This window comes from Glycine max, chromosome 15 (genome assembly GCF_000004515.6).
Source record: "Glycine max cultivar Williams 82 chromosome 15, Glycine_max_v4.0, whole genome shotgun sequence".
Classification (NCBI taxonomy): domain Eukaryota; kingdom Viridiplantae; phylum Streptophyta; class Magnoliopsida; order Fabales; family Fabaceae; genus Glycine; species Glycine max.
In genome coordinates, this window is record NC_038251.2 from 12,203,248 (window position 1) to 12,218,604 (window position 15,357).

At 31.4% G+C, this 15,357-nt stretch overlaps 1 protein-coding gene across 1 annotated transcript; it reads left to right on the forward strand.

Annotated features, from left to right (window-relative positions):
* Positions 1-4,480: 4,480 nt before the first annotated feature.
* Positions 4,481-14,454, forward strand: LOC100780167 (ABC transporter C family member 14). The gene is made up of 11 exons (XM_003547328.5): positions 4,481-6,871; positions 7,789-8,109; positions 8,802-8,888; positions 9,427-10,047; positions 10,157-10,321; positions 11,138-11,432; positions 11,655-11,869; positions 12,632-12,937; positions 13,330-13,393; positions 13,536-13,775; positions 14,140-14,454. Exons 1-11 carry the CDS (start codon positions 4,775-4,777, stop codon positions 14,232-14,234), a joined length of 4,506 nt encoding a protein of 1,501 aa, XP_003547376.1. The 5' UTR covers positions 4,481-4,774; the 3' UTR covers positions 14,235-14,454.
* The last annotated feature ends 903 nt before the right edge of the window (positions 14,455-15,357 follow it).

Here is a 15,357-nt window from a genome sequence, read left to right on the forward strand (position 1 = left end):
TTTTTAGCCACTTTAATAGATAATTCTATCAAATACTTATGATTTAATAAGATAACTTTCTAACCACCTAATTTTTTAACTTCTAATTAACTTTTTAACTAATTTTATCAAAATAACTTATATTAGTAATAAAATTTGAACTAATGTCGGTATCATAAGTAGTAGTTAATGGAATTGAAATCACCAAATTTGAGAAGTCGGTATCAATTATATCTAATTGTTTCATATATAATTCCTCTAACCATGTTTTCTAAACAAATCTAGGCCAATTCAGATTGGTCTTGCAATAGATCAACTACATAACAAAGATGTTTATTTTTCAAATGATTTATATCATCAAGTATATCCTTTGTAAATTTCATTCCAATCAAATGATCCACAAATGTCAATATATCTCGGGGTGACAAAAATGTATTGTTGTGAGATATATCCTTGTAAAATTCAAACACAATTGTTATCAACTAGAACAATTTTGTTAAATAAATAATGTTCTAATAGGAAAGTTCTAGGTATGATAGTATCATTATGTTTGACAAAATATTTTAATTAATTTTTAATTTTTTTACTAGTGAAAAAAATTTGTTTGATTGTTAAACAAATTTTTTTAAGTAGCTTCTAGCATTTTTTTAAACGCTACTTAAAGTAACATTTTTAAAAATGCTAATTTATAGTTTTTAATATTTGATTTTGTTTTTATCCTTAAAATATTTATTCAATTTTCTCATTATATTTTACATTTTTCAGTTACTTAAAATCACTAGTTTTATCAAACATTTATAATTTAATAATAACTTATTAAATTAAAAGTGTTCGATAAAATTAGTTGTTGATGTAGTTGAAAAATATAAAAATATAAAAATAATAAAATTACAATTTATTTTTAAAAAATAATAAGAAAATTTGATAAATATATAAAAAATTAGAAATTAAAAAATAACATTTAAAAATATCACTTCAAATAGTATTTTTAAAAATGTTAAAAATTACTTAAAAAATTTATTTATGAAATAATTAAATAAATTTTAAAAATTACTAAAATATCTTATAGATCTTATCCATAGTGTACTAAAACAAAATAGTACAGTTTTTCGTTGTTGTAAAGTATAAAATAATGAAAATATATATAGTGCAAGTGGTGGTGGCTATTATTTTAATTGGGACATAGTTGTGTATTGATAGATTCTGCGAGCAAGACAGGCAAACCAATATTTTGTATAATGTACGGTTAATGTAGGAGAGTAGGCTGATTACAATGCTCCCAATTTTTCTCTCTCGACAATCGTCGCAATAAATTGTTAATCTACTCGTGGCTTTTCTTTTGAGAATCTAACCATTTACTATCAGCAATGCACGTGTTGCACGAGATTTGGGAAACAATATTTTAAATGCAAATTTTCTTTTATATAAAAACTGTGAGAAATTGTTGTGAAATGTAATTGGGAAACAATATTTTAAATGCAAATGTTCTTTTATATAAAAATGTGAGGAATTGTTGTGAAATGTAAATTTCTTTATCAAATGTACAGTGAAAATTGCTATAGTAAATCACTAATTTAAAACTTGAATTTTTTTAAAAAAAATCAAACTTTAAAATTAATAAAATATATATTTTAAATTTGATATGATAAAATATATTTTTAAAAGTTAATCGATTCTATTAAAAAAACTGATTTTATTATCTATTTAAATAATCTATAACTATTATAAAGAAAATAAGTTTATTTGATATTGTATTTCTTCTGAATATTTTTATTCTCAACTATTATAAATTATTATGACATTTTATTTTAACTTTTAACAACTTTTATATCTTTTAAAATAAGTTACACTTCAATATATATATATATATATATATATATATATATATATATATATATATATATATATATATATATATATATATATATATATATATATCTTCAGAGATCACACCCAAAGTGTTTTTATTGCTTGGTATATATAAAAAAAGTTCCTAAGGTTGCCACATTCCATTTTCTTATACTTTTTTTAAGAAAATATTATCAATATAAATTAAAATTTTCAATCACATTGTTTTAATACATAAATACACACACACACATATATATATATATATATATAATTTATATGAAAAGTCAAATATTTAATAAGCATATATTACATCGTTTGAATCTTCCTCTAAAAAAATCTAATAAATATAATTTTTAATAATATTATTAAATTTTAGTATTTAACCATGCATTATTTTTTAAATAATTTAATTAATACTATTATATAAGACTATATTATATATATATATATATATATATATATATATATATATATATATATATATATATCTTCCATTTTATGTAATTTAATATGTTTCTTTGATAATTTAACTTTAAGAAATAAACTCTACAATTTATATAATATTTTGATATTGTCATCCACATTTAATTATTTAATTATTCCACAAGTCGTGTCACTTTTCTTGTAAGCAATGCTTAATTATCATAGAAAAAGTTGCTTAAATATGTGAATTTCACGTAAGCAATCCTCAGAGTTATCAAAGGAATTATTTTTGTTGTCCAATTTTTGTGTTAAAAGCATTTTTCATTAATAAATATGAATCAGTGTTCAATTTTTTTTATTGACTAAAAGTTAGGTCTCTAAACTCACTAGGATCAGGACATACTTACAAATTATTTATCAACAAAATCTTCACATTATGAGCATGTCTTTGTGGGACCTGAGTTAATAAAGGTCGAAAAGATCCATTAGTCATTTGGCATTTTGAAATTTTGGTGTGTGTATTGTGTTGTACCTCTTCGTGTGACAAAAAAACAAAATATATATCTTGAGAAATTGACGGAAAAATAAATAAAAAATTATTTTCAACGTTTTATGTAGAAATATTTGAAAACAAGAAACAAATTTAAAATAAATTGACAATTTTTTGTAACTAAAAAAATGAAAATAAAAACACAAGTAAACGTCTCCTTAAGGTGTGCATGATATGATTTCCATTTTTCAAAATCGTTTTTTACTTTTCAAAAAATAAAATAAAAAAATATTTTATGGGTGAAAACGGTTTTTAGTTATATTAAAATGGAAATAGTTGTTGGCTTTCAATTGTGGCCTCCTGCACGGCTTTTTCATAGCAATTGGCCCATCTATCGCTAAGTATTGGAAAAAACGAGTCACGTGTCAATTAGCGATACCGTTAAGATATAATATATAAATTGAAATATTCTTGTATTAAAAATAAATTTATATCTTACCTCGATCAATAAGAGATAATATAAAGATAAAATGTATAAATAGAAAAACTCTTATCTTACATGATTTTTTTTTTAATTTTTAACTTTTTAAAACATAATAGACTTTACATGATAAACACTCATAAGTAAAGGAGAATGATGTAAAAAACAATTAATAAATGACTAACCACAAATTAATAACATAAAAAGCATAACCACTATTGTGTTTACTAAAAATTAATAAATGTAATATATTTAATAATACAACATTTGAATTTTTAATTTAATTTAGTTATATTATATATTAAATAGTGACAGTAAAAAGTACTGATAATAATTAATCGTATTATTTATTAAATATAATAAACATAAGATATGTTTGTTCAACATATGACTTTTCAACTTAATTTTAATATTTCAAAATATATTAAAATATGAATATTTGATTACCATCTTGTTATTATTCAATTTTGATAAAATTTGACAAAAACGATCTTGATAATATAAAAATCACACACACACATATATATATATATATATATATATATATATATATATATATATATATATATATATATATATATATATATATATATATGAGTGTGTGTGATATGTAGATCCTGAAATATGATTTTTATTAATTCAACTGTTGAATTATATCTACATATTATTAAAATCATTTATATCAAATTTTATCAAAATTAAATATCAACAAGAAGGTAATCAAATTATTCATATTTTAATATATTTTGAAATGTTTATATTATATTAATTTTAATTTATATGAATAAGATAACAAATGATTTTGGATTAATATGAAATTTTATAAACATGATCTATGTAAAATGAATTTTCAATACAACTGTTAATTTTAAGAAAATATTATTCATTTGAAAGTTATAAAATGATATAATAATTATCAAAGTTATATCGGTGTAATTTAATTTTTCCTCATTGAATATATAATATTGAATAAATATATCTTATATTGATTAAAACATTTTCGAATAGAAACGTTTAAATATATTAATATAATATTAATAAAATGATATATAATAATAATAATAATTGTAAGAAACCATCCTCTATGCATAAGGACAAGGGTAATCTACTAGAGTTGACCTAATAGTAAAATTAAAGTAAATACGTAAAGATTTAGATTTGATTTATAGGTAGTTATAGTCATACTCATAGTTACACCATCGAGCTCCAACGCGCTATTTCTTGTTCTAGACGCGTGGGTCGCATGGAATCTTATTTTATTGGCATTCCTGTTCCTCTCCACGAGCAAGCCGAATAGAAAAATACATCTCGTTTCAACCCCACACTACTCCCATTTTCATTCCCATTTCTTTATTTCCTTTTGTTCTTCTTTGTTCTTTCCACCATCTTCATATTTCTCACCGCCTCTTCCTCCTCCTCCTCATAGATTTGTACGTTCAATCACACCTTCATCATCATGTATGAAACGAAACCTTGTTAGTAGCATGTTACACTTGCAACCTTCACTACTTGTAACGTCACAACTAAACTCCATTGACATCATTTGAAACATGTCTCCTTCCTTTTCACCTTCTTGGCTAACTTCTCCTTCATGTTCCACTTTGGACATAGATTCATCTTCTCCTACTGCTTTACTCATAGTTCAGTGGTTGAGGTTTATTTTTCTATCTCCATGTCCACAACGAGTGCTTCTTTCAGCTGTTGATTCAATCTTCTTGCTCTCACTCTTAGCCTTTGCAGCAGCTAAACTCTATTCTCGATTCACTTCCAACGCCACCTCCAACTCTACCATCACCAAACCCCTTCTGCAAGAGAAAGACTCTGACTACAAAGTCACCTTCTGGTTCAAACTACCCCTCTTGGTAACCACCCTTTTGGCCATAGCTTACACGGTTCTAAGCATCTTGGCCTTCACTCAAACGAGCCTTCCGTCATGGAAACTCATAGAAGCGCTTTTTCGGCTCTTCCAAGCGGTGTCCAACATAGTGGTGGCGATCCTAATGGTCCACGAGAAAAAGTTCAAAGCTTCTAAGCACCCTTTGTCACTGAGAATCTATTGGATTGCGAACTTGGTGGTTTCGTGCTTGTTTGCCACTTCGGCCATTGTTCGATTGATAACTGTCGATGTAGTGAAATTGGAGCTAAGTTTGAGAGTGGATGACATATTCTCGTTGGTTAATCTTCCACTGTCCGCCTTCCTTTTCCTAGTAGCAATGAAAGGATCAACGGGGATTCAAGTGATTAGAATTTCTGATGTAGTGACAACATATCAGTCCCTTTACACTGACAGAACTTTGAGCCCTTATGCCTATTCTTCGTTCTTCTCCAAAACAGTGTGGCTTTGGATGAACCCTTTGCTGAACAAAGGGTACAAAACATCCCTCAAGCTTGAAGATGTGCCTTCTCTTCCTATTGATTTCAGAGCAGAAAAGATGTCAGAGCTTTTCCATAGCAATTGGCCAAAGCCAGAGGAAAACAGCAAGCACCCGGTTGGACTCACCTTGTTGAGATGCTTCTGGAAACACATAGCATTCACTGGCTTCCTTGCAGTTATAAGGCTTGGAGTTATGTACATTGGTCCAATGCTTATTCAGAGTTTCGTTGATTTCACTTCAAGAAAAGACAGCACCCCCTATGAAGGCCTTGTTCTGATACTGATCCTGTATTTGGCAAAGTCAACTGAAGTCCTCTCTCTGCACCATTTCAATTTCCACTCTCAGAAGCTTGGCATGCTCATTCGTTCCAGCCTAATCACTTCTGTGTATAAGAAGGGTCTGAGATTGTCGAGCTCTTCAAGGCAGGCTCATGGTACTGGCCAGATTGTGAACCACATGTCTGTTGACGCGCAACAGCTCGCGGATTTGATGATGCAGTTTCACCCCATATGGCTGATGCCACTGCAAGTGACTGCAGCTCTGGTCCTTATTTACAGCAACATCGGGGTGTCTGCGTTCGCGGCGCTTCTTGGATCGAGTATTGTGTTTGTTTTCACTCTCATTCGGACAAAGAGAACCAACAGCTATCAGTTCATGATAATGAAGAGTCGTGACTTGAGAATGAAGGCAACTAATGAGTTGTTAAACAACATGCGTGTCATCAAGTTCCAAGCGTGGGAGGAATACTTTGGCAACAAGATTGGCAAGTTTCGTGAAGCGGAGCACGGTTGGATTGGGAAATTCTTGTACTATTTTGCTGTTAACATGGGGGTTCTGGGCTCTGCTCCATTGTTGGTCACTGTTCTCACATTTGGAAGTGCTACTCTTCTAGGGGTTCCTCTGAATGCTGGCAGTGTGTTCACAATCACTTCAGTGATCAAGATTCTGCAGGAGCCGGTGAGGACCTTCCCTCAAGCTCTCATCGTGATTTCACAAGCGATGATTTCTCTCGGGAGGCTGAACGAGTTCTTGACGAGCAAGGAAATGGATGAGGGAGCAGTGGAGAGAGTGGAGGGCTGCGACGGTGACACGGCGGTGGAGATCAAGGACGGAGAATTCTCCTGGGATGATGCAGATGGGAATGTGGCTCTGAGAGTTGAAGAGATGAAAATCAAGAAAGGGGACCATGCTGCTGTTGTGGGAACAGTTGGCTCAGGCAAGTCTTCTTTGTTGGCTTCTGTGTTGGGGGAAATGTTCAAGATATCAGGAAAGGTAAGTGCTTGTTCTGGACTCATCAATCTATGTTGTTTGGTGTATCACATTAGTGCAAGTTAATTGCATTGGAGATTGGTGTGTTTGTTGATGCATTTATGTTCATAATGCCCCCACACATTCAATGCCTGCAGTGAAAAAGATAGATGCAAAATTTTCACATGACAAGGTTATCTAAAATTAAATACTAGTAGTATAAAGTATCCATTCCCTCAAATTGAAGAATGCAGACATTGATTTAATGTTAAAATTACTATAATGCCTAATCTGCTGGAAATGTCAGCAAAATTTCTCTCTGCCCAATTAAGATGGGCAATGAGAAAAATAAAGTTAATAAGGCAAGAAGAATAACATCCAAAATTTTAGCGTGGAAAATCCTTGAAAACGAAGGTAAAAAGGCGTACATGTCGACTTTAACAATAGGAGTACAAAGAAAAACTTTACACTTAGGTGGACCACTCAATAGTACACCAATAACTACAAAAAAAATGCAGATAAAATTCTCACAAATTGGACAACTATTTACGTCTCAGAAATCTCGAGTTTCTCCCTAATTTATTTCTCACTCCTTTTGTGTCTCTGATTGTGAGGATCTCAGTTATGGTAAGTAATTTTACCTGCACCGAGAGACACATTTAGTTGGTGATTAAAGAAAGTTTCAACCTTGCAATTAAAGCTTAGGCTGAACCACAATATAATCTTGGTCTATTTCCTTCTATCACAATCCCTTTCTTCCTGGTAGTTGTGTAAACATTCATGGTAGAGACATCACGTCAATTTCCATCAAAGTTGACATTTTTATAACGATTCGGCAGTTGGGTAAACTAATACTCCTTTAGTCTTAATTATAAGAAAAAAAATCACACTGATTAAAAAAATTAATTAATATCATTTTATTTTATTAATTCCATTTATAGGTCAGAGTTTGTGGGTCAATAGCCTATGTAGCCCAGACATCATGGATTCAGAATGCAACCATCCAAGACAACATATTGTTTGGTTTACCAATGAACAGAGAGAAGTACAGGGAAGCAATAAGAGTGTGCTGCTTGGAAAAGGATCTTGAAATGATGGAACATGGAGACCAGACTGAGATTGGAGAAAGGGGTATTAACCTCAGTGGTGGCCAGAAGCAACGTGTACAACTTGCTAGAGCTGTATACCAAGACTGTGACATCTATCTCCTTGATGATGTGCTCAGTGCTGTTGATGCCCAAACTGGATCATTTATTTTTAAGGCAAGTACAGAACTACAAACATTGATGACTAGCTCCATTTCCTTAAACGTTTCATAGTTTTTAGTTTCTGTTGTTACACTCCCTTCGTTCCACTTTATATGATTAAGAAATGTAATTGATATTTAGGATTCTATAATATATATTATGTAACTTAGTCTTTATTCCTCTAATTAATTAGACTTTTTCTCATCTATTATTGCTTTGGTTATTAATTGTAAGATTATTTTAATTAATTTACATCTCTTTAAAAAAATAATTAATTTAATTAATTATATTAAATCTGTCAATTATTTATATTATTCTTTTTAAATTATCTTTTTCTTATTTTTCCATTCATTTAATTGCTTTTCAGTAATGTTTGAAGAGAAAATAATTAAATAAAAGTATATAATTTTTTTTTTTATTGATGCATCTAGAAATTAGGAAAAAAGATCTTATAAAAAAAATATTTTTTAAAAGAATCTTATAATTAAGAATGGAGGAAATATACAAATAACAATTACTCCCATTAAAGGTATTCCATGGAAAAAAATATTTAATGCTTCATTGGTTTTCAAAAAACAACAATTAATTTGGAACAATTCTTTTTTGCTAAAACATCATGTAAAGTGGAATGGATGCAGTAATGTTTCTCAGACTAGAAGAAAAGTTGAAACAAAAATAATGTTTCTGATTTCTCCAACTTGTTGCAGGAATGTATTATGGGAGCCCTAAAAAATAAGACCATTTTACTTGTAACCCATCAAGTTGACTTCTTGCATAACGTTGACTGCATAATGGTATGTATATACTCACAAATCTCTTACAATGAACACTGAAGTGATTTTCTGTTAATGGTTTCGTCCAATCTCACCTATTTTAGTGATAAGGGCATTATTTAAATGCAATTCCTTAGTTATCTAGTACTGCTTTCTAATTAAAATTAGAGTTTCACCCCATTAATTCATACAATAAAGGTTGACATCTAAAGCTGGCGTTGAATACTGAGGTGAAACTCCAATTTTGATTGGAGAACACTAAAAATACTTTAAGAATTATACGTAAGTTTTTGTCTGACTGAAATTGACAGTACTCGCGTAGGTCTTATTGGAAACAGGTATTATATTTATTCCATCATGCTTTTCACCATGAAGAGGAAAATAATGCGTCATACATTCTTGACTCTTATCTCAAACCCGGTCATTATAAGTTTTATTTTCTTGGATTAAGCATGATTTCCATTTCAAAGCTACAGATCACTTGTTCTGCAACAAACAACCTCAAATATTCTAGTTCTTTCAACTGAGCACTTTTCTTGTTTTTGTTACCAACATCAAGGTAATGCGAGAAGGGAAAATCGTGCAAAGTGGCAAGTATGATGAACTTCTCAAAGCAGGCTTGGATTTTGGTGCACTTGTGGCTGCTCATGAATCCTCTATGGGGATTGCAGAGTCTAGTGATACAGGTGGTGAAAATTCTGCTCAGTCTCCAAAACTGGCTCGCATCCCTTCAAAAGAAAAGGAAAACGCAGATGAAAAGCAACCTCAAGAACAATCCAAGTCAGATAAGGCTTCAGCAAAGCTCATTGAAGACGAGGAAAGGGAAACCGGCCGTGTAAACCTCAAAGTGTATAAACACTATTTCACTGAAGCATTTGGGTGGTGGGGTGTTGTACTGATGCTGGCAATGTCTCTTGCATGGATTTTATCCTTCTTGGCCAGTGACTACTGGCTAGCAATTGGAACTGCAGAAGATAGTGCCTTTCCTCCTTCTACATTCATCATTGTCTATGCTTGCATAGCAGGTCTTGTTTGTACTGTGGTGATGACCAGATCACTCTTATTTACATATTGGGGTCTAAAGACATCTCAAAGCTTTTTCAGTGGAATGCTTGAAAGCATCTTGCATGCACCAATGTCATTCTTTGACACCACTCCCTCTGGCAGAATTTTGAGTCGTGTGAGTTTTAATTAACACCCCTTTTTCACATTAATTTCTGCTAGTAAACAACATAAACTACATTCTTTAAATTTTATTGTTTGGACTTACTGTCTTATGAAATGTTTAGGTATCTACTGATATACTTTGGGTTGATATATCAATTCCAATGTTAGTAAACTTCGTCATGATCACGTACTTTTCAGTAATCAGCATCCTCATTGTAACATGCCAAAATGCTTGGGAAACGGTCTTCCTCTTAATCCCTCTGTTCTGGCTGAATAACTGGTATCGGGTATGATATGCCTACTCACTCTTATTTGAATTCTCGTCTCTATAATCGTATGATCCTAAACATGGTGGATTTTTGTTGATTTTTTTTCAGGTGTCTTTGTTCTAGTAATCTTACATATTAAAAAATGTTTAGCAAATAATAGAAAGGCTTAAATATAGATTTTAGTCCTTCTAAATATCATGAATTTGATATTTAGTCTCTTACTTTTATGAAGTTGGAGTCTAGTCTACATAAAATATTTTCCTTTCCCATACAGTCTCTATATTAGTTTTTTTATTGTTTCACCCGTTAAAGTCTAGTCTACATAAAATTCTCGTTTACCCTCTAAAATGTTACAACCAAATAGGAAAACCCTGATATTTAGACGGATATAAAAGTAAGCAAAAATAGCTCTTAATTGACTAAGGTCCTGCTTGGATAAACTTTTCCATAAGAGCTTATAGAAAATAAAATAAGGTAATTAAAATAAATTGAAACTTCTTGTATAAGCTAAAATCAACTTATGCACTTAACTTTTATAAACCTTTTTTTTAATTTAACTTCTTCAAAAGCTAAGGTGCAAAACTTGATTTTGGTTTACGGACAAGCTCAATGGATTTTATTTTCTTATTTTCTTCTCCTTTAAGTACTTATGGAGAAATTTATCCAAAGAGAGCCTAAGATAAAAGGAAAACTAACTAGTTATTTAAACCTATGATATTAATGCATGGTTAGTGCAGAGGCCTTTGAAACACTAGAACTGGTGTCCAGCTTTGATATTACTAGCCAAAGAAAATATCCAGTGCATTTTGACGCTTTCTTTGTTCTGGTTTGCAGAAATATTACCTTGCATCTTCTCGGGAATTGACTCGCCTTGATTCTATCACCAAAGCTCCTGTGATTCACCACTTTTCAGAAACCATTGCTGGTGTTATGACCATCCGTGGCTTCAGAAAGCAGACCGCATTTTGTCAAGAAAATATTGACAAAGTCAATGCTAGTCTGAGAATGGATTTCCACAACAATGGTGCTAATGAATGGCTTTGTTTTCGCTTGGACTACATGGGAGTGGTTTTCCTTTGCATTGCCACTAGTTTTATGATCTTTCTGCCAAGTGCTATTATTAAGCCAGGTATACCCCACTGCATCTCTCAGCTCCTACTAACTGAAATGCTAACATGTGACATTATGGTTAATAATCCTCTCTGTCAGGCATTTTCTTTTAGAATAGTATAAAAGAAGAACTAATCAATGGCTTTTGTAGTACAGAATTATTTATTTATGAGTTCACATGCATTGCATACATAATGTTTAGATAAATATTACTGACCAAGGATCATTCCACTTTTTGCAGAATATGTTGGTTTGTCTTTGTCCTATGGCCTGGCTCTCAGTAGTCTCTTGGCATTTACCATAAGCATGACTTGTTCTGTTGAGAACAAAATGGTTTCAGTTGAGAGAATAAAGCAGTTCACCAACCTTCCCTCAGAAGCTCCATGGAAAATTGCTGATAAAACTCCACCTCAGAATTGGCCCAGTCAAGGCACTATTGTGTTAAGCAATTTGCAGGTACGTAGTAGTCAGAAACAGCTAAGTACATATTGTTTTTATTTGGCTTAAATTTGATGGAAATGACAAAATTGTGTTGGTTTCACTCCTTATATCACGAACCTAACTCATGATTTCGTAGTTTTCAATAAATTTTAATAAATAAAAGAGTATGGTGAGAGAAGTATGTTAGAGAGTATATTGCTAATACTCCTTTTCAATATAAATTGACAACCAGCAGGATTTAACCAAAACTATAGATGTATACTATTTAGAAATGTGGCTTTACATTACTTAACAAAATCTTCAACAAATTAAACATGTACACATTGTCACATTCATATGGTCACTATCTCTCCCATTTTCCCAGTACTTCTTGGGACAATTAGTTTATTTCAAAATTTGACACAAAGCAGCATGAAAGGTTAAAAACAAGATATGATGGAATCCTATAAAGGGAGGGGTGTACTTTAGAGAATAAAATTTACTCGCAATAGTTAACTATTGAGAGTTGTTTTCAAATCAAATACATATATAACAAAATCTAAAATCAATAACAATCTCAACTATTTATTTTACATGGAATTTGCATACAGAAGAACACATTTGAATTTGAAGGAAATTTTGATCAAATTTTTATGCACAAAAATGTAGGCATATAATGCAATTCTGTGGTGGAAACTTGTTTTTTTTAGTAATGGTATTGGTGGTGAATTCCCTTATAGGTTAACATGCATTTCAGTAACTACTATATAATCTTTGTTAACATATGGTGGTGAACAGGTTCGGTATCGGCCAAATACTCCTCTGGTTCTCAAGGGAATCTCTCTCACCATTGAAGGAGGAGAAAAGATTGGTGTTGTTGGTCGTACAGGAAGTGGGAAATCAACCCTCATTCAGGTGTTATTTAGGTTGATTGAGCCTTCAGCTGGGAAAATAACTGTTGATGGAATCAACATTTGCACTGTGGGCCTTCATGATCTGAGGTCTAGATTTGGAATTATTCCTCAAGAGCCTGTCCTCTTTCAAGGAACAGTACGAAGCAATGTTGACCCCCTTGGACTGTATTCAGAAGAAGAAATTTGGAAGGTATATAACTCAAAGAAGCACCATGCATGCTTCCTGTGATTTGTTAAAAGGACAAAACTTAGGTACAATACTTAGATGCTTTAGGTTTTGTTTTTCAATTAAAAAATTGGAGATTCACTTCGCTAACCTGTATAATAAAGGTCGACATTTAAAGTCAGCATCGGTTTCTGAGGTGAAACTTCAATTGTAATTAGAGAATAACACAAGAAGTGTCTAATGAACTGTGTCTAAGTTTAGTCCTTGTTTAAAATGTATCAGTATGTGTGCACTACAAAAGGGAAAAGTAGAGTTAAATAAAATGCATGTTACCTGCATAAAAGCATGAGTGCACTTGAGTTAATAATTTGAGCTTCTCATAACTTATAAATTGCTGTTTAATTGTGTTGCTGCAGAGCCTTGAGCGCTGCCAACTGAAAGATGTGGTGGCTGCAAAGCCAGAGAAACTTGAGGCTCCAGGTGATAACTCCTCTCATAAATCTCCTTTTAATAGTTTAGTTAGTCCAATGTGGTTGAAAAACATTGCTTAAGATGTTGATATTGCTTTATGATGCTTCAATTGGTGAAAGTATGAGCTGACATAGTTTACTTTATTTCTTAGTGGTTGATGGTGGAGACAATTGGAGTGTGGGGCAAAGGCAGCTTCTTTGCTTGGGAAGGATCATGCTAAAACGCAGCAAAATACTGTTCATGGATGAGGCAACAGCATCCGTTGATTCACAAACTGATGCTGTAATACAAAAGATCATCCGTGAGGACTTCGCAGATCGTACAATTATAAGCATTGCTCACAGAATACCAACAGTTATGGACTGTGACAGAGTTTTAGTCATTGATGCAGGTAATCATGTTATTTATGTTTATGAGCTTCTCTGCATATGCAACTTAGATTTTGTGTAGATAATCTTCTCCATAAGTACTTAAAAAAAGCCTCCATGGGCTAAAATTTGTAAAAAAAAAAATCATATTAGTTTTTTCATAAGTTGATTTTAAGAAAAACTTTCTTTCATTTTTTTCTTCTTATTTTCTTCTCCTATAAAAGTCTATAGAGAAATTTATCCAAACAAGACTTAAAAACAACAACAAATGTTATATAATGTGCAGCTTCTATCATTACTGATATTTTTACAATTTCATACAAATTTTCTCCTGTTAAGAGATTTGCTTAAACAATGAGTTGCGGGGGTGTTTGGTTTTTTTGACAGGCTATGCAAAGGAATATGACAAACCATCACGGTTGCTAGAAAGGCCTTCACTTTTTGGAGCATTGGTTAAGGAGTACTCCAATAGATCAGCTTAACCAGAGGCTTAGATCTAATAAGGACACAGTTGATGTACTCAATTTCCATCCAACACACAGCACCAAAGTCAAAAGACATTGGTCGACGGGTCTACTAAGATCAATATTTTTTAGCATTAATTTTGATGTTTTACTCTTTCAGTAGTTTATTAATTAGACTAGGATAATAGGTAAGAAAAATTTAAATTTTTTACTAATAAAAAATCAAGTTTGGCTGCAATTGTTACTATTTTATACGTTTTTTCTGTCGATGTGTATTCTCTTTGCTCTTCTTTTTTTTTAATTTTTTTATTGCTATGAGGAGCTATTTTATAATTGTCAACTGCAACCTACAAGATAGGGATAGAGAAAGAGGAAAAAAAATCAGGATTTCGCTTCTTCTTTTTTAACTTTTCGCTCAATGATGAAATGGGTCAAAGTATAACTCAATTCGTATGTTGAATTTGTAGGAACAACTTTTTGATTCTAGTAGAATATATCCTTAAAGATAAATAATGTGCTTTAAGTGTAATTAAGTCTGGATCAACTATTAGTTTCATAATTAACCCAAAGGACTAAAGCTTCTGAAGATATCTTAGGTGTCATAAGAGACTCAAAAGTCCTAATTACAATTCCTATCAAATACCTGTCCAAAGCACCACAATGTTGTCTTTGGTTAAACTCTTGAAATTTGAAAATAAATATTTTATAACAAATGCTAACTTGTGCTCTAAGAACATTAGTTGAGGAATTTAAAGTAGAAATTATTTTTACTAGAAAACGAAAAATTATGTTCCCCATGATCTTATTACGGTTTTATGATTTAGGCAATAAATATTTTTCTCTTTTAATTTTTTAACCAATGTCTTAAGTACATTACTTATCAATACCTATATTTTATTTATACTCTAGAAAGTATTCATTGTATTGTACAAATACTTTTTTTAATTTTAAATAAAATTTGTGGGGATGTTAGTTTAGAATAAGGCACAAAGGCCTATTCCACTAAATTGCTCAAAAGCCATGCTTGTTCTGTAACAACACTAAGGGGGGGGTCGCATTATGTGCAAAGATGTGAGCAATCTGGATTTTCCAAATCAACCACAAGCTGACTAGCAACAACATTCCCTACTACATAAATCCT

Coding starts and splice junctions, on each gene's coding strand:
- LOC100780167 (XM_003547328.5), top strand. CDS start 4,775: ATGTCTCCTTCCTTTTCACCTTCTTGGCTAACTTCTCCTTCATGTTCC. Junction 6,872..7,788: donor TGTTCAAGATATCAGGAAAG/GTAAGTGCTTGT, acceptor TTCCATTTATAG/GTCAGAGTTTGTGGGTCAAT. Junction 11,433..11,654: donor AAGTGCTATTATTAAGCCAG/GTATACCCCACT, acceptor CACTTTTTGCAG/AATATGTTGGTTTGTCTTTG.